This window comes from Pyxicephalus adspersus, chromosome 1 (assembly GCF_032062135.1).
Source record: "Pyxicephalus adspersus chromosome 1, UCB_Pads_2.0, whole genome shotgun sequence".
In the NCBI taxonomy this organism is placed as follows: Eukaryota; Metazoa; Chordata; class Amphibia; order Anura; family Pyxicephalidae; genus Pyxicephalus; species Pyxicephalus adspersus.
In genome coordinates this window covers 138,484,570-138,507,506 of record NC_092858.1, presented here as the reverse complement: position 1 = coordinate 138,507,506, position 22,937 = coordinate 138,484,570, and the positions used below count along the sequence as shown (strand labels likewise).

Below are 22,937 nucleotides of genomic sequence, written 5' to 3'. Positions count from 1 at the left end.
CAAATGAATGATAATAATTCCTTCATGCAATTTCATATTATACAGAACAGTTAATGACCTTATTCCCCTTGTTGTCATTGACCTAGTATAGCTGTAACCTTTGCTGTACTTACATATTGCCATTTTGGGGCGCATCTACATGAGTACATTTACCACAATTTGCTTTTGTTCCTCAGCTACAAAATTAATAAAGAATCTATCTGAAGGGTACAAAGAAATGAAAAGGTAACAGAGTTCAATCCCCTTCATTTAACCAATAATGTAGTGTAACAGCCTACCTGATTCGACATACATTAAAAAGATTGCTTTAGGCCTTCACTTAACCCTGATAAGTCACTGATGAAGAATAGGCATAAAATGTGTATGGCAGGCCTAAAGCGGAAATGCATTTTCTGTTGTCCATGTTTTTTTTTGTTCTTTTTTATTTGCTGTAAAAAAATGCAACAAAATCTGAAGTGTATTAGACTCCAGTGCTTAGCAAGAACACCTTTGCAGCTTGTTCTAATCTTGGATAGCACCATAAATCAAAAGTGGCCTACAGTATGTGTAGGTACACTTCTATTCCAACCCACCCCTCTGTAACATACGTCAGAATTCCTTCAAGATGCTGCATGTATGTTACATCTCAAAGTTCACTCAGGACAAAAATGCTTTATAAACTATTCACTGGAATAATGAATAAAGCAGTATATTTCTTCCCCAATGAGGGGTTTGAATTCTGTATTGATATCCTGTCCTGGAAGTTTTGCAACCTGGTGGCAGCACTGTATATGGGAACATGTGCCCTAACTCTCAAACACTATGTAACCTCCCTCCCAAAGTGCACACCTGCCAGAGATTCTGCAGGTACTTCTAAATCCTGTACACAACACATATGTAATTAAGTGTATTTGACTTATAAAGAAGTCAACTGGTGCAGAAATCTCCCACCTTACCATAACTCTGATCCCAGTCAGTGGCCCGCCAAACACTGTTGACACTTTTCCCACAACATTTGAAATCCTGGAAATAGGGAAAGCCTGCATCTTTTGGCCATGACATTTTAACCACTTATTTTATTTGGCTTAATAGGACCTACACCTGTTGACAGTCTTTTGTGTGGTGCTGTATGAAATTGTTAGTGATCGAATATTGTTGTGCCAACCAGTCAGTTGTAAGGAGGAGGGTGGTCTTATTGCAATTGTGACCTGTAAATCCTCTGGTTCTATACAACTGACCACTTTCTACCTTGCAGACGTTCCAGTATTATCAATCCTTTCTTCTCCATCCTTACTGTCCCTGACCTGCTACTTGCACTCATTGCATTGCTGTTCTTTTCATTATGAACACTAAGAATCACATGTGGTCATTACCAGCCTACCTAAGTCAGAATGACATTACCCATCAAGGCATTTTAATAACTGAATAACATAAATATCCCAAAAGCCAGCCCACTGATTGCAACTGAAGGCTCTTTATAAGAGAACTGAGAAATTAGGCAAAGTTGGCGACCCTACCACCGGCTATGATCTATTTGCATTGCATTTAGAAACACAAAGACTCAGTGATCATGCCACTGGGTCTAAAATAAAATATCTAAAAAAAAAAAAAAAAAAAAAAAAGTTTTATGTGATTTACATTTTGATGGCAAAAAACAGAAGCAAGTAGACCTAATTATTAGTAAATTAAATGTCCTCTTTGACATTCCTGATATTTTGCTTGGGTGGTTATTCCTAATATTTGCTTTAAATCAATTATTCTGGGAAGTCATGGGAAGAACTCGAGAGGACACCCAGCCCCTGCTCTCTCTAAAAACTGAAAGTGAAAGTAAACTTGCTAAAAGTTCTCCAAGTTTCGTTTTACAGTAAGCTCCCAGAAGAAGCTTATCACCATAAGGAAACCATTTCTAGGGTGTGTACTTCCTTCCTTCTGCAGTACTGTACTAGGACACACAAGACATGGCCGGTAATGTATATTATACTTGTTCAAGATTCTGCTCCATTGTATCCTTCTGTCTCCTTACTGCTTTCCTGCAACACAGAACTTCTGCTGTGCACATAACATATATCCTTCATCTACTATTGTGCAAACTGGAAGGAAGAGGATTTTGTATCCCAGCTCATTCATTATTTTGACTTTGTATGTGTAAACCTTGCAAACTACCCAGCACTAATTTATTTTCTGAATTCCAATTAAATAGGGGTTCCACACGAGAATGAAAGGACCCAGCCCGGAGCAGCTTACAATCCAAGAGGTAGGGAAGCAGCACACCATAGGACGGGGATATGGATTGGTGGATGAGTAGTGAGTGTTTAGAGTCAGAAGAAGACGGATAGGCAAGTTTATATATAAATATATTTATATATATATATATATATATATATATATATATAAACTTGGAAAATTTAAACCATGAGCTTAGTGAACTGTAAACACGTAGAAATGTAAAGATGAAGTTTAAAATGCTTATATTTTGCCTATCTTAGATTCTTTTTCTTTCACCCATGCCAATGAAATTTTTTTTGAAACCTTTCCATTTTCATTACATATGTACTTTAAACCCAGTGATGTCATACTTAGGTCTGCAAAAACATAGACCACCATAGGTAATGCCCACATGCAATGCTGAGCCTCTGGTTGAATAAATGTATATGAATGATGATGGCCAAGACCTGCTGTTGAGTTTGGGCATATTTAAACTACACAGCAGTTATTTGGAAGAATGTGGATTAGCTAGACAGGGATCCTAAGGCTCACACTGGCCATGAGGTTGCAGTGCCCATAATTCCACATTCCAATTGAACCGTTCCTTCAGGGAAGACACTACATGATGCTTGTTTCTGTTGTAGCCCTATAGAGAATGAATGGGGGTGCAAGAGACCGGTCCTGCTCACTGCCACCAGCTGTCAAATATTCAGACTTTGGTTCTTTAGGAACCTGCGCTCCTGTGCGAGTGACCGAGTGGCAAGGTGCCAGGAGCCATGTGGAATCGCTAAATCGCTGAACCTGAATCAATTGTCCTATGTGTACTCTACAGGTATTTTTTTTAACATACAAACCAGTTTTCTCCCTGTATGATGTAATTCCAATCTTTTCTAGATCACCTAAAAAGCCTACGAATGGGTTTGATTGCAGGTTGCAACAGAACACTTATAAATAGCCTCCTCGACGAATTACTCAATGAAAAGATACTTACCAACAGAGAGGTGGACGATATCGATGAAGGAATAAAAGAGTGTAGTAAGAAAATGCAGGTTCTGGTTGATACTGTGTGGAAGAAAGGAAAAAAATCCAGCCTCATAATGATTCAGACAATTCTGAAAAGAGACCCGATGCTTAGTGAAACGCTGGGGATATCAGGTGACCATCTACAATTCCTTATAACTTTATCCCAGGGATTCAGATACTTGTAATGCATTCTAATGTCTTACATTAAAGTGACTCTCTAGTCAGCTATGAGATGTTGATATTGTTATTCTTAGCTTTCCCAAGACCTGAAAGTTATATCAAGGGTTCCCCCATGTTCAAAAGTTTGAAAAAGGCCATGATACACTATAGAGTACATTTTTTTAATGGGAAGTATTAGAACTTTTGACTGTTTGCATATTGGTTGGGGAATTTGCCCTCACTGTCATGGTGAATATATAAAAGGGAAGGGAATCTTTCCACTAGTGGTACAGACAGAGGTAGAAATCTAATCCTTACTGGAACTACTACAAATGTTCCTATTACTGTTACTGTTTGAAAGATTCCTATTCCACTAATTCCAATATTTACAAATGGGAGGATAAATATTCCTAGTCACAATTGTCTAGTGGAAACCTTCTGTATTCCAGGAAGGCTTGGATAGAATTTTGTCCTGAAAAAGAACACGCCTTAAAATCAGATCGGTGGCCTTGATGGTACTTTATCCATCATTTGACCTGCAACCCAAACTTTTGCTAAACCAACTCACAGGCTTAATAGAACCTTTTTTATCACAGATGTTACACTTCTAGTTTTAAGTTATTGTTACAACAATGCTAACCCCTGATTTGGATCTCACAACAATATAAACTGTACATATAACACAATGAAAATTCCTACTTGATTGAAAGGGTTCAGTAGGAAAGTTAAAAGACTCTGTAAGTTGGTAGGGGCTTGGGCCATGTCTACCTGATATGAGAAAACCTCTCTCCATCTAACCAGCTTAAATGATCTCAGCCACAAAAGTAGAGAGTAAAGTCCCGTATGGATGTCACTGGAAACAATAACAAAAGATTGTTTCCAGTGACAAATGAATAACAAGTGCTGTACACACATTGCTTCCTGTTCTATGGAGAGGGGAGAGTATAACGAGTGGCATCCCGCTGTGCTGTCCACCATAGCAGTGCACAGCAGGCCTTCCGGATCGGGAGATTGATGAACAACATTAGGGGATTGCTGTACACATGTCATATTTGAAACATAGTTTGTAGTTTTAGAGGGGCTAACACTGAATGTGAATTCTAACAAGGACAATCCTGACCCAGGATCTTCTCCGTACATGGTCAGAGTTCTTGTTGTGCCCATAAATACAAAAATTTCAGTCTCATAATCCAGACATCTTTAGCTTTACTGGCTGACAATATAGTGTGTACTAGGCACCTACAAATTCCATCAGCTGGGGGCAAATACCAAACCTTTTCTAATTTCTTTTGAAACTTGTTATTAGGAGTTCATAGATTGCCTTTCCTACCATGCACTGTAAACTATATAATTATAATTGTTTCATTTTGGAAAATGTTGTCTAATAATTAGACTTATTGATTTAAATGTATACTATTCAAGTATTAATGTGTATTTTTTTTTTTTTTTTTTTAAATTTAGTACCTACAGAATTGCCTTTACCTAAGGAAGAATTGAAGGGTGGGACAGCCTCCCAAAGTAGTGAGTGTTACATATTTACATGTATTTTAAATAGAATAATTTTTCTATTTGAAGACTTTCCAGTCCGTTTTTACTGTGTGCAATATAGTGAGTCTAAATGTTGCTTTAAGGCAGAACATTTGAATGGGTTGCCAATGCACCACAGTGGATTGAAAGAATTGTCCTGGTACCATTCTTGTAATACTTAAGGCTTTGTAAAGCTTTGCAGCATAAATATTTTACCATGCAGTAAGCATGAAGAAAAAAAAAAATTAAAGAGTTGCCATAGACAGCAAACATGGCTTTATGTTGACTTGTTCATTTGCATTTCTATTCATTCATTATTCATTTTTTTTTTAGTAAAAGGCACATTGAAGCAATTTTTATGAAAATCATTCAGTAAATGGATGGGCGGTATATATTACTAAATGTGTGAGGCAGTGTTTTATTCATAGCAATTGATTTTTATAGAATGGAATATGTGATTACTTTATTGGTCTCTGTATAATGTTTACACTCATGGTCCCCTAAAAATATCCAGACTATTCATTTCTCTCAGGTTTGGACATAAGCCCAATGTCCGTGTATTATTGTGTCTGTATTTTGCATATGAAACCAAAAGCCACTGGAAAGGTGATCACTTGGTTTGCATGTACATGGGCAGTTTAGCCCAATGATGTGTATGTGTTGAGCCTTGGAGAATTGTATAATTTATTTGGATGATGATCTGGCAAACCTTTATAAAAATTGCCATTTGCTTCCTATCCCTATTTGATTAGGAATCCAGGCAGCAGTAAAAAAAACTTGATAGAAGTTCTTAACTTTTTTCACTCTCAAAACTGAAAGAATAGGAGAGAAATAAGAGCATTTTATTTTTAGTTGTACTAAACTGTTCGTTGTATCAGTATTCTTTGAGTAAATTAAGTAGTGTACTACTAGAAGTGAGATATAGAACTAAATACTGTAATACACAGCAGACATCTTCTGATATGCTGAAATGTTCCTGCTGCATCCATTCAGAGACATTGCATTAGAAATGTTCATATGTTTTATATTTATATGAAAACCTTTTCCATTCCATTATTTGCTTTTTACTATACATAAATTATTGAATTTTAACTTTTATTGTACAATTTCTTGTATTTTTAGCACCTTCAAATTTTCCATTGCCTACTCAAGAACAGAAAATTGAACCACCACGCCAGACAGGTAAGTGCTATATAATGTAATTATTAAAACAATATAAGCAATATAATTTGGTCAGGTTAGCTGGGGTTCTATTGCTTCTTCTTCGCAGGCAGAGCTGTCACTCCTGCCCTAAAACCAGACAAGCATTGGCTAGAGATGGTGTAACATTGCTAGTCAAGAAGACTTCCTCATTTGGTTTGGGTGTTCCTGGCACCACAACTGCATGTACAGCCAAATGCTATCACAGTGCCAAGGAAGCAGAAAATATGCAGTAGCAGATCATCTGAAACATAGTGTCATGTATTGAGGTTAGAACCCATGGGAAGCAGCCCTGTCCAAGTATTGGATGCACAGAATTGTAGCTATTGCAGAAGGTTTACCTGGTCAAAGGTCCTGATTTATTTAAGTTCCCCAAGGCTGGAGAGAATACACTTTCATCAGTAAAGCTGGGTAATTAAGCAAACCTGGAATGGATTTCCTAAAAGTCATTTGCTATTTGTTAGCAAATGTTTTCAATCCTTGACCAGATCCACTCCAGGTTTGCTGGATCACCCAGCTTCACTGATGAAAGTATTCTCTCCAGCCTTGGAGAACTTTAATAAATCAGGGCCAAAGACTTCCTGGTTTTTGGCATTGCAACAAAGGGTGATGAAACTTCCTGTTGATGGCTCTAAGGTGTGTGTGTGTTTTGAAAGGTGGTCTATACATATTACATTATATTACTCCTGTCATGTCTGATCATATCTTCCAAGGGTGGGGGGAGTTCCAGGAAAGAAAGTAAAAAGACTTACTGTTTGGGAACCCAGTTAGCAGTAAAAAGCTTTACAAAAGTTCTATGTTATCCAAACATTATTACATTTTTTAATCTTTCTTTTACTATTCCTTTTACTGTTAGAACCTTCTTATTCTTCATTGCCTGCACAAGAACCAAGTAAGTGCTATGTAGCATAAACATTAAAACAATATAAGCAATTTACCCTCACTGGCGGTATTCCAGAGTGTGGCTCAGGGTTAACTTTTAGTACCAAAAGCGGTAACACCGAGCTACACTCAGGGTGGAATTTTAAATGGGATTTAAAAGCTTACCTGGTCTCCACGTGCCCGCGGCATCCTCCAGCAGTGCCTGGCATATGTGTTGCCTGGCAATGCCTGCCCAGCATCTGCGTCCCCGGCATGTGAAAGTTGGGGACGCGGGCCAGGGGACACAGAGGCCGGGCAGGCATGGGAAACAGCGTGTGGCTGTGGGGCAGGACCAGGCAGGAAACTTAAAATAGTAAGTGTTTTTAAATGTACCGCTTTGACATTTTAAAAATCCTTTTATAATCAGACAACCAGGGAGGTAAAGCAGTCAGATCAGCTGGAGTTCCAGTTCTTCCCTTCCCCAGTAGAGCATTGGCTGGTGATGGTGTAACAGTGCTAGGGAAGACTTTCTCATCTGGCTTGTGCGTTTCTGGAATTGCAACTGCATGCACAGCCAAGGACTGTCAGAGGACCTGGGAGGAAGAAGAAGGCAGCAGCAAATCATTTGGGACATAATGCCATTGACCAAGGTCAGAACCCACTGGAAGCAGTCATGTGCAAGCAGTGGGTGCACAGTAAAGTATCTCTCCTGACCGTGCAGAATTAAAGGAGCTGCTGGTGTTTGACCTTGCAAGAGGTATTGAATCTTGCTGTGGATGGCTCTCAGGTGTGGAGGAGGGGCCAAAAGATAAATACATTTTACTTAATTTTATGTTTTTGGTTGCAAGTAGAAGTCACATTAGTAGAATTTTTTTCCTGGCTCAGAAATACTCAAATATTATTTGCATGCTGAAAATAAGAAGAATTCACAAAAGGGTGGATTTTTAAAGAAGGAGTTTTTAAAACTTTAACATTTCAGTTCAGTACCTCGCCTGGTAATAGATAAGATAGTGAATTAGATATAAGTTTGATCAGTGGAAAACATTTACTAATGTTTCTTTTTATCTTTTTTATTTGTAGCCATTAACGGCATCAGATTGTGTTCAAAGGAAGACTATGAGAGCATTTCTTTAAAAGAACATGATAAAGTATGTACAAATATTAATTGTGGACATTATTGTAACCTAACAGGCTCGTTGATTTGCGATGCCCATAACAACCAGGCCGAACTATGTTGTAGTGGTCTGAATCTAATAAATTAAGATTATAACGGTAGTTATTGAGGTTGCTTAAATTTTGTATTTGGCCTAACTGAATGCGAATAACTGTGACCTGGCTGTTTACCAAGCAGCATGTTTACTAATGTTGGTAACCAAATAAAGTTGATGATAAACCCACTCCACATTGATCTTTGGTCACTTAGATGACTGCACTATTGTCACTTATAGAATATATATATATCACTTAGAAGAATATGCAAACAGCATTACGGCCCTTCTCCTATAAAGGCAGGAAAAATAATTGGACAGGCAAGCTTTGTCACTTGCGAAAGATGGTGAAGCTTTGCTTGTTGTTATAGGATGACTGGGGGCCGCAGCAGTTATTTTTCTCCACATGGGTCTTTTTAAGAATGGCATTGAAATGTGTCATAGATAAGGAGATTATTCCCTTGAACTTCCATTAACATCTACATGCATTTTACAGACTTTACATCTCTGTAATGATCTGAGCTGTCATTCATACATAGCACAGCTCAGAACAGTAGCAGATTCCTTCATGTTCATGTATCCATTTCTGTGCATGTCTGATCCAATGATACCTGCTGCTTTTGATGGCTTTATTTAGCTGTTGTAGTACACACAAATATGGGTGTATAGAGTGGTAAGTTGTGTGCCTCTTTTACACCTGGAAACCTATAATAACAATTTAATTTATAGTTTTATTATTAGTAATTTATACTAATAGTGGATATGGTCCCAGGTACATATGGACATACTGGTTGAATGGTGCACATTTGTGAGTTTGTTCAAATTCAGTGTTGAACCCAGATATTTTTTAAACTGGGTGAGAAGAAATTGTAGGCGGGTGTCAGCCCGACACCACTCTTCAGTAGCCACCCCAAAACAGCCAGGTGGTTACTGAAAAGTACCGGGTGGTGCACCCAGCTAAAAGAGGTTGGGGAGAACACTGTAGCTGAAAGTTTGAGATGAGGTGTTAGCAATGACAATGAAAATGTCTTCTTTTTACTTTTTTATTGACAATGTTTTTTTAAACCTGTATTTTATTGTTTGGTTTCTTTAGATTTACTCTATTCTTTCTCGGGAGAAACGTACACGCCTTGCTCTGATCATCTGTAATGTCCATTTTACACATTTGGATAAACGCAGTGGAGCAAAACATGATGTGGATGGAATGGAGAAACTGTTAGAAGGGCTTGGATATAGAGTAAGAACAAGAACCAACTTAACAGCGGAGGTAATTTACTATACATTTTTATGTTTATTTCTAAGGCATGCTTTTAGATTTTGGATGGGACCACTATCCAAACCCCTGCAGCATCATACATTGTGATTTGCCTCTCTGTGGAAGCATGATTATTGGCACCAATAACAAAGCATTTGCACCCTGCTTTGCTCTATACAACAACATTATTCTCAACTACAGTTCCTCTGGAGACTGCTAGGGGTTCCTTGAACAAAGAGCATGTTATGTCTGTCAGGTCAGTTTAATGGATACAAATTAAAAAGTTATTTCAAGAGTTCCTCCATGTTACAAAGTTTGAGAAACACAAGGTAAAATAAAAAACGCAGCCAAACTTCAGAGTGGTATAGACTCCCAAGTTGGAACACTAAACAAATAAAGCAGTGTTAAGCTGCGTACACACGGCAAATTTTTCTCGCCCGATAATCGGTATCGGCCAATTATCGGGCGAAAATCTGCCGTGTGTACAGTCGGTCGTCGTCCATCGTCCGACGACCGTCCTGGCGGATCCATGGACGATGGACGACGACCGATCCTAATGAAAGGGAAGGGGAGAGCGCGTAGCAGGGTGCCGCTCCGTCGCTCTCCCCCTCCCCTCTCCATAGAGCATGAACGGTGCTGTATGTACAGCATCGTTCATGCATCGTGCAGTCTTTTCTCGTTGGAAAGGATCGTGAAAGATCCTTTCCAACGAGAAAAATTGCAGGTGTGTACGCAGCTTTAATATTAAGATGTGACTTAATCTATATTTGTATACAGCCAAAAGGATAACAATGAGAAGGAATAAAATCAAATCTAAATCTAAGCAAACTATCTAAAATTAGCACCAGCACATAAAAATCAGCATATTTAAAGTTTTTGAACATTAATAATAGGAAGAATATCCCTTACATTCGTGATTAGCATAGTTACACCTTACATTGATGGGGGCGAGGTTTCATTTTGTGCCAGGGTTTGGTAAGCTGGCTAGGCTAAGTGACATTGGTACTGCCAGATGGTGCATTGATCTACCACTGCTCTCTGCCTTAGGGAACAAACCCCTGGAGATCTCTAGAAAAACCTTGAATGTAAAAGACAACAATAGGTTTGTCTCACAACAGCACAAAAGCCACCAGTTGTAATGTTAGTTATGTTTTTTTTTACAAAAAGTAATTTTCTTTAATTTATGTTACTGTATAAAGATAAGCCCAGTGACCAGATAGCAATATTTGTTCGTTTTTATTTTATCAGCTTTGTATATATGACATTCTTGCAGGATATGCTGGAGACAATAAATAGTTTTGCTCGTGAGAAGGAACATGAGACCTCGGATAGCACCTTCCTAGTATTTTCATCTCATGGTCTTAAAGATGTCATCTGTGGAACTGACACCGAAGTAACTAAAAATGAAAACTCAGGACAGGAGGAGGTGAAAAATGTGCTACCTGTTGATAAGATCTTCCATATATTGAACAATCAGAACTGCCCTGCACTACGAGATAAACCAAAAGCTATCATTATTCAGGCCTGTCGTGGACGTAAGTAAAAGTACTGTAATATTAAAGTACAAATCCTCAAAAGGCAGATTGGGGTTTGGTAGGTTAATAAATGATGGTTCAGTACCTCGATAATCTGGTTTGTAGTTTAGCGGTTGTGCCATATTTCCTCACATACATCTGCTCTTTAAGGGTTTGTTTTAAAGGTAATTTTTAGACTCAAAGAAACAAGTGTATTGAACAACCATTAAACAGAGGGTTCAAGAAAAGTGGGCTTTCTGGTGAAAAAGTGAGGATTTTTATTCAAAAATATGAATACTATACAAGGTTCAAATTATTACAGGAGCAACACTTTATTCATGACAAAACAATTGACATTGATAGAAACATATCTCACGCAGTGAGCCAAACACGTCAGGTTCTGAGATTCCTGCCCCAGATGAGAAAACACAGCCCCACCGCCAGTGACCATAGGCCAGTCATCTTGGCACCATTTAGACGTAACATGATATACTTATGATCCATTATTTTATACATTTGGTCACACACATTAGCACAGTTCCCATTGTACTGGCAGCACAGGTAAAATCTGAAGGTTCAAGAGAATTTCACATGAAGAACTAACAAAAACATTACATGGTCAAATGTTTGTGGGCACCTGACCACAGTAATTATTCTTTATGACACTACCCCAAATATTTTTCCACATGTGTTTTCAGTAAAGGGTAATGTTAATGCTACGGCATGCAATCGTTTTAGCCAACTTTGTGCTTCCAGCCTTATAACAACAACATGTGGAAGCTTTTTTCTATTCTGGCATGACTGTGCCCATGTGCACTAAGAAGCTAGATTCTCAAAAACATAGCAAAGACAAAGCAGCCAGCATAGAGCGGAGCAGATAATCGCCAGGCTTCTAACGAACCAACGATTTCTAGCAGTGCCCCATAACACTGCTTGTGGTCCAAGATTTTCCCTTGTTATTTTAACATAATGCTGTAACATATTGTCCAATATTTATGGGAAGAAGGGAAGGGAGCCACTAGACAACCTATTTTGTTGGCATGGTAGAGCAGCATATCATACATCCTCCCAATCATAGTATTTGATGGACATTATCAAGCAAATTAGCAACATACAATATTTAGACAAAATTAGGCTGCCTCTTAAGCTGCATAAACACGTGCAATAATTGTCCTTGGACAATTGTCCTCAGTCCTGCGCACTCTCACCCTTCCCTTGCAAAAGGATAGTTTGTAGTCCATCATCCGTGGATCTGCCAGGACGGTCGTTCAGGCGATGGACGACGAGTGCTGTACACACGCAAGATTCTCGTCTGATATCGTCCCTGAGCCGATTATCGGGCAAGAACCATTGGACGTGTGTACATAGCTTTAGTCTTTGCAACAGGTTTAGGATGCATTTGGGACCTGTGCACCTAATTTTCTGAGCAAGCTACGGCTACAAATTTGCCATGTCTACCACTGATTTGTTACTAGAGATGAGGCAGATTTGTACCATTAATACCATTGTAATAACTCTATCACTTGTTTTAGCTTACTGCTCCTGTTTACCATTGCCTTGTTGTTCAACAGAATTGTTAATGTGCGAGAATGTTTTTTATCATTACTTATTTCCTTACAGATATTGCATACAGTATACGGTATATACACTTGGATTAGCATAATACACCCCTAAAGAGGCTAACTGACATTAAAGTTTTTTTTTGTTTTTTTTTGTAAAACTCTCTATGATGCCTAATGTATTAAAATATCAATACATTTTGCAACTTTTGGGTGATCCGAACTTTTATCACATAACCATCAACATGGCAAATTTGTCCCATTACCTTAATAAGAGATTCTTTTGTGGTTGGAAAAAACTTTCCAAGCCATCATGGACAGGTCATAGGAGAATTTCAATGTCTGAATGAGTGACCCTATAAAAACACTGAACTACATTTTCCTGACCTAAAATGTATTGATTTGGGCAGACCTTTTAGAACAAGCTGAAAGTCTGCATTTCTGCTGCTCCCCCCCCCCCCCCTCCAACAGAGATGGCCTAAATTTCCCCCCAGAAAAAGCATTTGTGTCAACCCCAGTCTCTCGTGCTTCATCCTAGGATGGCTGACATCATAGTGGTTTCCAGCAAGATTAAGAAACTCAAAATCTTGTAAAAATGCAGTCTATATTGTATGTTTCGTTATATAGGACACATTCATAAAGTAGTTGATGGTAAATTCACATTTACTGCAGGTAATTATTCAGGGTAAATATATTTTAAAATACAGTGAATGTTTGGTGAGTGTGCTGCATGAATATATATTAGGTATTATTTACCAGTGCAATATACTTACAAATAACTGTATTATGGAATTTCCCTATTCTGAATTTCATTTCAGATGATAACGGTAAGGTGTGGGTAAATGACAGTGCCCTCCCTAGCGTTGTCCAAGAAAATCTGGAAGCTGATTCAATGCGAAAGATTCAGAGGGAAAGTGACTTTATCTGCTTTTATTCTACCACCCCAGGTACCCAGTCGTCATCTTAATCTTTACTAAACTATTATATTTACTGTACAGACATTTTAAATGTTTGCATTTTGGGTTCTATATTAGAAATGACTAAAAATGTCAATGTAAAGCATGTTATCTGAAGATGTAAAAATGCCCAATGCATACTACTATTGTTACCTAATGTGGATCTATAAGGATAAAAGAATAAAAACTGTTATTGCTAAGTTACCCTCACAATGTCAGGCTTTGGAGTTGTTACGCAGATACTGACTTTACTACCAACCTGGATCAAGCACATAACCAGGTACTCTGGCTTGAGTACTTGTAAGTGCAGCTCATAATTTAGGACTGTATTCATGAATTATTGGCTGAGATTTAGCTATTTATTTAATATAAGATACCACAATGATTGTGGCTGCTGTGCTCTATTGATGTTGGTAGTGAAATGAGTCTTACTATAGGGTGGCATGGTGGCTCAGTGGATAGCACTCTGGACTTTGCAGGGCTAGGTCCCAGATTTGACTCTCAGCCGGCACACTATTTGCATGGAGTTTGCAGGGTCTCCCTGTGTTTCTGTGGCTTTCTTCCAACATTCTAGAAACATGCAGTTAGGTTAATTGTCCTGAGACTGTTTTAATGACATATAACTATGGTAGGGACATTAGATTGTTAGCCTCTTTGAGGGATTGCTAGTGACATGACTATGGAATTTGTACAGCATTGTGTAATATGTCGGTGCTGTATAAATACTGTGTAATTACAATTATATGCATTGAAATGGGAAATGTATATGAATTCAAATGAAGTACAGCCCTTAGTGCTGAGTCAGAGCTCCTGATCTTCATACTTGTTCCTGGTGGGGCATCGGGAATGATTAAAGCCTCTGGAATAAGGTGACAGCCAAGCAATTAGTCTTTTTGAGAAGAACTATCAGAAATAGCAACCTTCAAATTCTGGCAGTGCTTCAAATTTCTTTCCTTACAGTTTACTTTAAATTGAACTAACATTCTGCTTTGCAAAACGGGGATCAGGCATGTCTTTATTTCAGAAAGAGTCAGGAGGTGCTTTGCTTTATTGCAGAGATCACCTTTACAGGGATATCTCCTGTTCTTTCTGCAATAAAGGACCTGCACAGTCACAATTTTTTGTTCAGCTTTAGGGGTTTTCTTAGTTTCATTATTTTGTCGTTTTTTTGCTGGAATTAGGTTTTCATGCTAATAATCACACCTAAAAGAGACCATGGACCTGATTTATTATAGCTCCCCAAGACTGGAGAAGAGAGACTACCATAGGAGATCATGGGTGATCCAGCAAACCTGAAATGGATTTGGTTCAGCATGGAAAACATTTGCCAGAGCAAAGGAGTTTACTAAATTCCATTTCAGCTTTGCTGGATCATTTAGATTCTCATATGATAGTATATCTTCTCCAATCTTGAAAAACTTTATTAAATCAGGCCCTGTATCTTTTGTGTATGTCTTCTTGTTCTGCATTGTAGTATGGGATAGGTAGAATCTTGGTATCTCGCTGATTATGATCACTGAGAGAGCTTCTTCTTGAGAATTCAAGCAACTGAACTAGCAAAATGGTTCATATTTCATTCATTTTTCAAAAAGTGATAGGGCATAATTATCTAGTGCTGATTCCAAACTGCAGATGACAATAGCAAATAGGTCTCTGGTGTATAATGTCTCATATCTTGTTACTGCTTTATTTAGCATTTCAGTATGTTGACTTTGGTGCTTTTGTATCATTTTAAAAAAAGCAAAAAGCTAGAATTCCTCATTAGCAGAGTTTATTGGACCCAGGCGTCTGCAAAATTTCCATATATATTTATCAAGTCATGAAACACACACAAATATTGCTACAACCAATCATTGTTTTCCCATATGATCTGAGCATGCATGTGACTGGTGACAAGTCTCAGCTCAAAGAAATAATCGTATCTGGCTAAGAAAGTCTAGTCTGGCATGGATGACCTAAGATACTTATTATTAAAATCCAGTATTTATATAGTACCAACATATTACATAGTGCTTTACAAAGTCCCTCCCTCAGTCATATGTCTTTAACACAGTATAAGATCAGTTTTTGGGGGAAGCCAATTTATCTAACTGCAGGTGGAAGGAAACAAAGGGAGAACATACAAACTCCATACAATACAAACCTAAGACCTAGCGCTGCAAAGGTTAGAGTGCTAACATCTTAGCCACCATGCTGTACTTAACAAAGTACTCTTTTCACTAGATCTGAATAAGTATAAACTATTAGAGTGAAAATGAAGTACTGATCTGGTTATTGTTTTACACAACATAAAAAATTATTTTCATTAGTTTGTTAGGTCCTTTAAAAACAGCTGCTGAAAAAACAGTACTTTCTAAAAACCTTTTCTCTTCATTTTGTATATCAGTGACAGTACTGAGGCACCCTACGGACGCCCATTGCAGTGTGGGTTTTTTATGGCTATGTTCTGCCTTCTGAGCAAAAACCATAGAAAGCATTAGGCAACTGCAATCTGAATGCTGCATATAGAGCTTTGATAGCCACACCTTGTCAGCTTTACCTCAAAACACACTTTTTGTTTGGATTCTTACCTTTTCTTATTTCTCACATTTTACATATGTTACCAAATAGAATTACTAAGTACTTGTAATATTATTTGACACATCAGTTCAATGGCGAACACGTGAACTAACACCATTCCAAACAATAACTGACCTGTACATTACAAAAAGCATAGCTGTTCATGAGCCTTAAAGTGTACTTTACATAAAAGGGTAAAACCCCTTTATATGGGGTAAAAATTCTGTTTTTTGGGGGTTTTTTTAGGTGCAGTACCCCTCTTTTTTTTTAAGAAAAAGGGTGCAGCACTGCCCCTATTTCTTGACCGCCTAGGCAGGAGCGCAAAGCCACCTGAGATACCTATGTCAGGCATCCCAGGAGGCTCTTGGGCGCTCCTTCTACGCATGCTGAGCATCTCGGGCATGAACAGAAGGAGCCTTTTTGCTGAAAGAGAAAAATTTGCCGATCTCACGCATGCGCAGTGAGCTTGGCAAATTTTTTTTTCATCCTACATCACCCGATCTCGCGCCTGGGTCGGGTGACGTAGGGAAAAGAACCCGATGCCAGGACGACGCGGGACCAGATGCCAGACACCCCCGGAGTGATCGGACTGCCCTGCGGGGTTGAAGGTAAGTGTGTTTTTGTTTTTTGGTTCTTGAGTATAGTTTATCTTTAAGACCCAGAAATAGCAGGAGTTATAGTATCCTACCAGGCACCCAAAATTTTCTAGTAAGGCCCATATCATACATTTAATAATGTGAACATTTGCTTAAAGAGCACTCTATTAGAGTTTTTGAAGCTAAAGTATTGAAGAAAAGAACATGCTTCAAAAAAGCACACCCAAGCACAGCATTCCTCTAATCTCTTCTTCATAGCATTTATCTTTTTAATAGAAGAGAAACATCTGCCTATTAGTGATGCAAAACAGTATGGTTCTACAATACACCGCTGCATGCATTTCTGACCAATTATTTGCACTGACCCTATTTATTGTAACGTATGAGGTCCACACCAAAACGGATGCATTGCAGTATACCGTACTTCATGTACATTCCTATAGTGTAAATGAGTTTTTAGTGCAGTTTTTTATGTAAATACATGAAGAAGTCCATGTACACAAAAGAGAATGTGGCTTTCACCAAATATTTATTGGGAAACAAATCCACCTGCCCAGAATATTCTTTCTGTCAGATTCACTGTTTTATAACAGGTGGCCTCCTTAATGTTTTCAAATTATGTGTTGAAACAAGTTTTTAGGAGTTAAGTGCAAATGAATATATTCATATCACTATCTCAAACATTAGCAGCATAATAATATGTGACTTTTTAATAATTTATTTAGACACTGTTTCCGTGAGAGATCCCCAAAATGGCTCCCTGTTCATTCTACGTCTGATTGAGCACATGAAAAACGATGCCTATCGCTATTCAGTAGAAAAGATCTTCCGTAATGTAAGTTTTTTGTTTTTTTTTCTTTTTTTCTTTTATTAAGCATTTTTTTTAAGAATCTTCCTTATCTAATAGGAAACAATCCTGTAATATTTGTATTAAAGATATAAAGAATTACGTTGGGGTAAGCTGCACAAGTAGCAATTAGTAATGCTCAGCCTTGCATGTTCATACAATGTTTAATGATCGATCATTTTTTCTTGTGATTAGACTATGGCTTTTAGTAACATGGAACTCTAAAAATAGCTTCTTTGTGGGCTATTCTGCAAAATGAGTCTGTTCATTTTAATGGCATAGTAGACCACAACCTTTTTAGGCACACAGCCATATTGCCCAATATCATGCAGCAGTGACTGCTGCAGTATATTAACTGACCTGACATGCCCCTTAGTAGTCACCCACAGCCCCCACCAAGCAAAGCTCACATTCCGTGTTGGGTGGAGATTTCTATTTCTAACCCACGTGGATCATGTTGGTCCATACTAGAGAGGACTGTGTCCTATACACTGTGCTCTGCTTCATGATGGTGAGGAAAATACTTAACAGAAGTGTGGTAAAGGTTTGGTAATTTAATGTGGCGTGCATAGGAACACTAAGTGCATGCTCAGGTGCACACAGCTCTATACATACATTACATATACATTTATAAGGCACATCGTTTACCAATCCTGGTCATCATTTGAGCAACAACTTGCACCCAAACAATATTGTCAACCATATAAAATGAGATGATATCACCATCTAAAAGTAAATCTGAAATATCACAATTCTTGGGAATATTGTTTGTAAATAGTAGCCCAGAAATAACGTACCCAGAACTACTTGTTACAATTTGACATGCAGTTACTCTTAGCTGACTACCACACAGCTCAGTTACTACCCTAGCAAAAAGGTTGATGGTGTAATTTTATTGAGCACTTCTACTTCTCTCCCTTGAGCACAATAAAGCTAAACTCTAGAATACCACCACTCTCCCCAATCACAGTCTGTTAATTATTATGTTTTGTTTAAATCAAAAAGCAATCATCCAAAATCTGGACATGTATTACCTATTATATCATAACTCTCAGATGATTGCTTTGGACAGTTCGCACTATACTGTTTGCACTATTAGACAAGTCTTCTTTTCCTATGTTGCTGCCTCTATAGCTGTAAAGCTGCTTCTGCTCCATCACTAGTTTCCACATCTGCAATAATTTGGATTAGAGGTTATGTACAGTCAGGTAAACTTCTCCGGGCATCCCCCTATTAAACATTTCAATCAAATTTTAACTTTTGTGCTATATCTTTTTTTTTTTTTTGCTCATATGGTTTGGTATGATAATAGGCATTTAATTTCTTACCTTATAGAAGTTGTTCTGATGTAATGGGGAGTGTACCTGTATAATATACAAAAGTTAATTAGTTCAAAATCAATTAACATTTAAAGTTTCAAAATTATGAGCATTGCTGAAGCATTCATAATTTTACAAAATCTTACAGTAAAAATCAACATTTCTACTGTCCCCCAGTCACATACAGGTTAGAAGAAGGTAGGACATGGCACAACTGCTGCAGAACAAAAAAAATGTTAACTATGATAAATAGGATGTTATTAAAATGAAAAAGAATATCCAACAAATTAAGAAGTGCTTTCAGCAAAGCTGAATTTTACAAACCTACTTGCCATAGCAGTTTGAGACAACACCACTAACCACTATAACTGAAAAGAACACTGCGTGAGATCACAAGGAAGGCTGGTTTCTGGTTAGAATTCATGTTTCAGGCTGGACAAATTGTGGTTCCGCCATGCAGCCTGCTATAGGTAACACTTGCATGATGAGGTTAGATGACTATAAGAAAGGAAAGCAAATTGTTGAATGAGGAGAAGAACAGATTAGTGAAAGAGGACTTGATAATGATTCATATATCATGGTAAGTGTTCATGGAAATGAGACTATTCTATTTCATGTCGGAAAATGACTTTTTACAAAAGTGGAGTTTAAAAAAGTTGTTTAACAATCACTAACTGCCTAATTAAGATGTTCTGAGCAACAGGAGAGATATTTCACTATACCATTCTCACAATATTTCACAATCATCTATAAATGCATATTGCACCGGGTGAATAGTATTTCAGTATATAATCCATTTTAAACAGTGGTATTAAAAACAAAAGAGTATCATACTATATTATATTATTAAACTAAAAATATTTTATTACATTATAGCAAATTAAATGAACTGCAGAAAAAGACCTTTCATATAGTTAAACTTTTCCCTTTATATCTCCACAGGTTCAGTTGTCCTTTAAGGACCAGGTACAGATGCCTACACTAGAAAGGACAACACTTTTGAAAAAATTTTACCTTTTCCCTGGACAATGAGAATTTAGATTTCACTTTTGTGTGTGGAATATGGAAATGAAAAAAGGAGTGGTATACTGAGCTGGAATATTTCGTATAAACAAATCACTAGGGCTACGTACACACATTCAATATTTGTCGTTGGAAAGGCACCCTGCTGCGCCTCTCCCCTTCACTTGTATTACAATTGTTGTTCTTGTTCTTGGATTCGCTAGGACAGATCCTTGAACATCGAACGAGCGATGTACACACGCCAGATTCTTGTCCAATACTAGCCCTGAGATGATTATCAGATGGGAATCATCTGATGTGTGTAAGTAGCCTAAGTCAAAAGAGCATTTATATCGTTTTATACCATAAATAATTTACATTTTACACTATTTTAATATAGCTTTAATTGTTATATTTCCATTGGGATCTTGTGGTTTCCAATTTGTCCTAAAGTTTAGCTGTGGGTGACATCTTAAAAATCTATTTCCTAGCTTGGGGTTTAGGGACAATGCAGAGAAACAGACATTCTTCTGGCACATTAAGGAGTATCATGGTTCTGTTGACATTTGCTAATACATACAATACTATGGGCCTGGGTTTTTAAGGCTCTCCAAGATTGAAGAAAATAGGCTATCATGGGAGAACCTGGGAAATCCAGCAAACCCAAAACACTAACTTTTTATATTATCACGCTATATCTTAAATGTCACTATATATGATAGTTTATGGATATTTTTTTCCTTTTTTTTCTGTATTTTGTACCAAAATGTTTCTTTAAATAAAAATGAATTATGTATAAAAATGTTTAAACCAGCCTTTCTCGTTCTTTGAAACATGGGGGAACCATTGAAATAACTTTCGGGTCTTCAGAAAACCCCTTCTATTATTACTATATTCACAGCCCACAGTACATTAGTGTGGTGGTCAGTGAATGTCACCTTTACAGATAGCAAAAAAGATCATTGGTGTCAGGTAACTAACCTGGAAGTGCTCATTCCTCAAAGAACACGCAGCAACCTCTGGATGAACCCTGATTGATTTAAAGAGGGTTAATCCCTGTAGATACTAGTTTGTGAAGCAGGTATGTATGCCAAATGCTATGTGAAGTAAAGCAAGGAAACAATACAAGTAAGGAAACAATTAAATATAAGTATATAAATAAAGTAAAACCCAGTAGTTCACTAGTCAAATGAAAGCAAACAGGGTGGATGGAGTTGACCACTGAATGTGCTATATATGAGGCACAGGAGGTTCCATTTTTTTTTATTATTGAAGGAAATCGAATTAATCTTACTGCATGGTTTTTGGGATGTGAGAAGAAAGTGGAGTACCCGAATGAAAGCCACACAAACACGGGGAGAACATACAAACTCTTTGCAGATAGAGTCCTGGCCGGGATGCGAACCTGTGACCTAGCTCTGCATGGTGTGCTGTGGAGAGGAGAAAGCATCTGAAAGTTTAAATTTCCTTAAAAAAGGACTAAATCCAAGACAAAGATTTCATTTCATTTGGATATACCAGCAGGAGGCATATCTCTCAAAAAGTGCAAGTGGCTGGATGGTTTCACACATATTGCTTGTTAAAAGGAGAAGGGCTTAGTCTTTTCTTGTTGTTTTATTATGTGTCACAATACCCTGCTTTTTAGATCCCTGAATAAATGCTCTTAGATTGCTTTTTTGGGCAGGGTCCTCTTCTCCTCCTGCTTGTATCTATATTGTACAGCTCTGCGTAATATATTGGGGCTATATAAATAAATTTTAATATTAATAATTATAATAATAACAAATGTCGGTGACAGTTTAAGTGTCATTTTATAATTTCATGCCAGGTAATAAAAGTGTCCCAGAAATACATATAAACAAGTGCAAAGGGTCCCCTTAAATCAGGGGTGTCAAACTCTGGCCCAATGGCAAAATCTAGCCCCCAATGTCCTATTTTTCGACCCCCAAAGGAATCCTAACTGTGAATTGCAGCTGGCCCGCCGTTGCATTGAAACGCCTCTACTACAATTTCCGGCATCACTCGCGCCTGCTATTTAAATAGCGGTGCTATTTCAACGAAGGAGTTTCAGCGGCAGGCCACTCATAAGATTTAGCTCCACATTGGCCGCATCTGGCATTTCCTGCAGTCCCCCTCAGCTGTAGAAAATTGTTAATATTATTGTTAGCTTGTGCTAAAAGGTTACCATTGAAGTTTATCTATTATAGGCTTGTTCCAGAATGAATGTGAAGCAAAACCTCTTTGTTTCCATATGAAAAGGTTTTTTATCTAATGGGACGGAAAAACTCCCTCATTTTTTTCAATAAATTTCAAGGCTGGCCTGCGACTTTGTCTAAGTTTTTAATTTTGGCCCTCTGTGCATTTGAGTTTGACACCCCTGCCTTAAATAGTCACTGCTCAAACATACTTGTTTATGTATAAATCTAATATAGAAGTGAGTATTCCCTATCCAACCTATCACATATCTGACAATTATATGTCTGACATTAGGTAAATCACCACTTCATATAAGGATAGATATTGAAGTTTGAATAGAGCTGTTCTGTTCAAGGTTTCTTTTTCTTTCACACAAATCTGGAAAAAGCCCTATCCAGGGAGTGAACGTCTTCAATCCTGGGTTATATTCTGTACGCTAGGAAGTGCACTTTCTTTTCTGTACTACAGTATTTTGTACACTATGCTGTATATTCAGTGTATCACACCATTTTAATGTACAGCGCTGCATAATATCTTGGCGCTATATAAATCCTGTTTATTAATAATAATAATAATAATAATAATAATAATAATAATAATTCTCTTTCACCGTTATATCCCCATTCAACATTCCCATCTCCTCTACAATTTCTATTCCATACCACTTCTGTACACTGCACTCTACATTTCCTATTCCAAACTGCCTTGAAGGTAGTTTGCATTGTGTGTAGGGGATCTGAGAGCTGTGGAGGAGCAATTCGGGAGTAGAGTATGTCACTGGCTGTATCTGTCTGTCATTTGCAACCCCTATTCAATGTACAGCGCTGCGTAATATGTTGGCGCCCTATGAATCCTGTTTAATATTAATAATAATAATAGGAGAACAGGCATGTTTATTGCAGAAATACAGACGTCCTTTAACCACCCGAGCGTTTAACCCGACCTTGGTTCGGGGTAAGCGAACTTGCTACT

The 22,937-nt window shown here is 37.7% G+C and overlaps 1 protein-coding gene across 3 annotated transcripts; it reads left to right on the top strand.

The window, feature by feature from the left end:
• Positions 1-1,862: 1,862 nt before the first annotated feature.
• Positions 1,863-20,582, top strand: LOC140342418 (caspase-1-A-like). 3 transcript variants are annotated; one of them, XM_072428615.1, is made up of 13 exons: positions 1,871-1,944; positions 2,180-2,233; positions 2,829-3,016; positions 3,115-3,339; positions 4,828-4,887; positions 6,016-6,075; positions 6,950-6,985; positions 8,035-8,102; positions 9,256-9,429; positions 10,691-10,952; positions 13,309-13,437; positions 17,327-17,436; positions 19,710-20,582. In XM_072428615.1, exons 4-13 carry the CDS (start codon positions 3,228-3,230, stop codon positions 19,797-19,799), a joined length of 1,101 nt encoding a protein of 366 aa, XP_072284716.1. In that variant the 5' UTR covers positions 1,871-1,944; positions 2,180-2,233; positions 2,829-3,016; positions 3,115-3,227; the 3' UTR covers positions 19,800-20,582. The 3 variants fall into 3 exon arrangements, with proteins under 3 accessions (XP_072284702.1, XP_072284716.1, XP_072284707.1); XM_072428601.1 differs by lacking the exon at positions 2,829-3,016 and having other exon boundaries at positions 1,863-1,944; positions 3,079-3,339; XM_072428606.1 differs by lacking the exon at positions 2,829-3,016 and having other exon boundaries at positions 1,899-1,944.
• Positions 20,583-22,937: the final 2,355 nt, after the last annotated feature.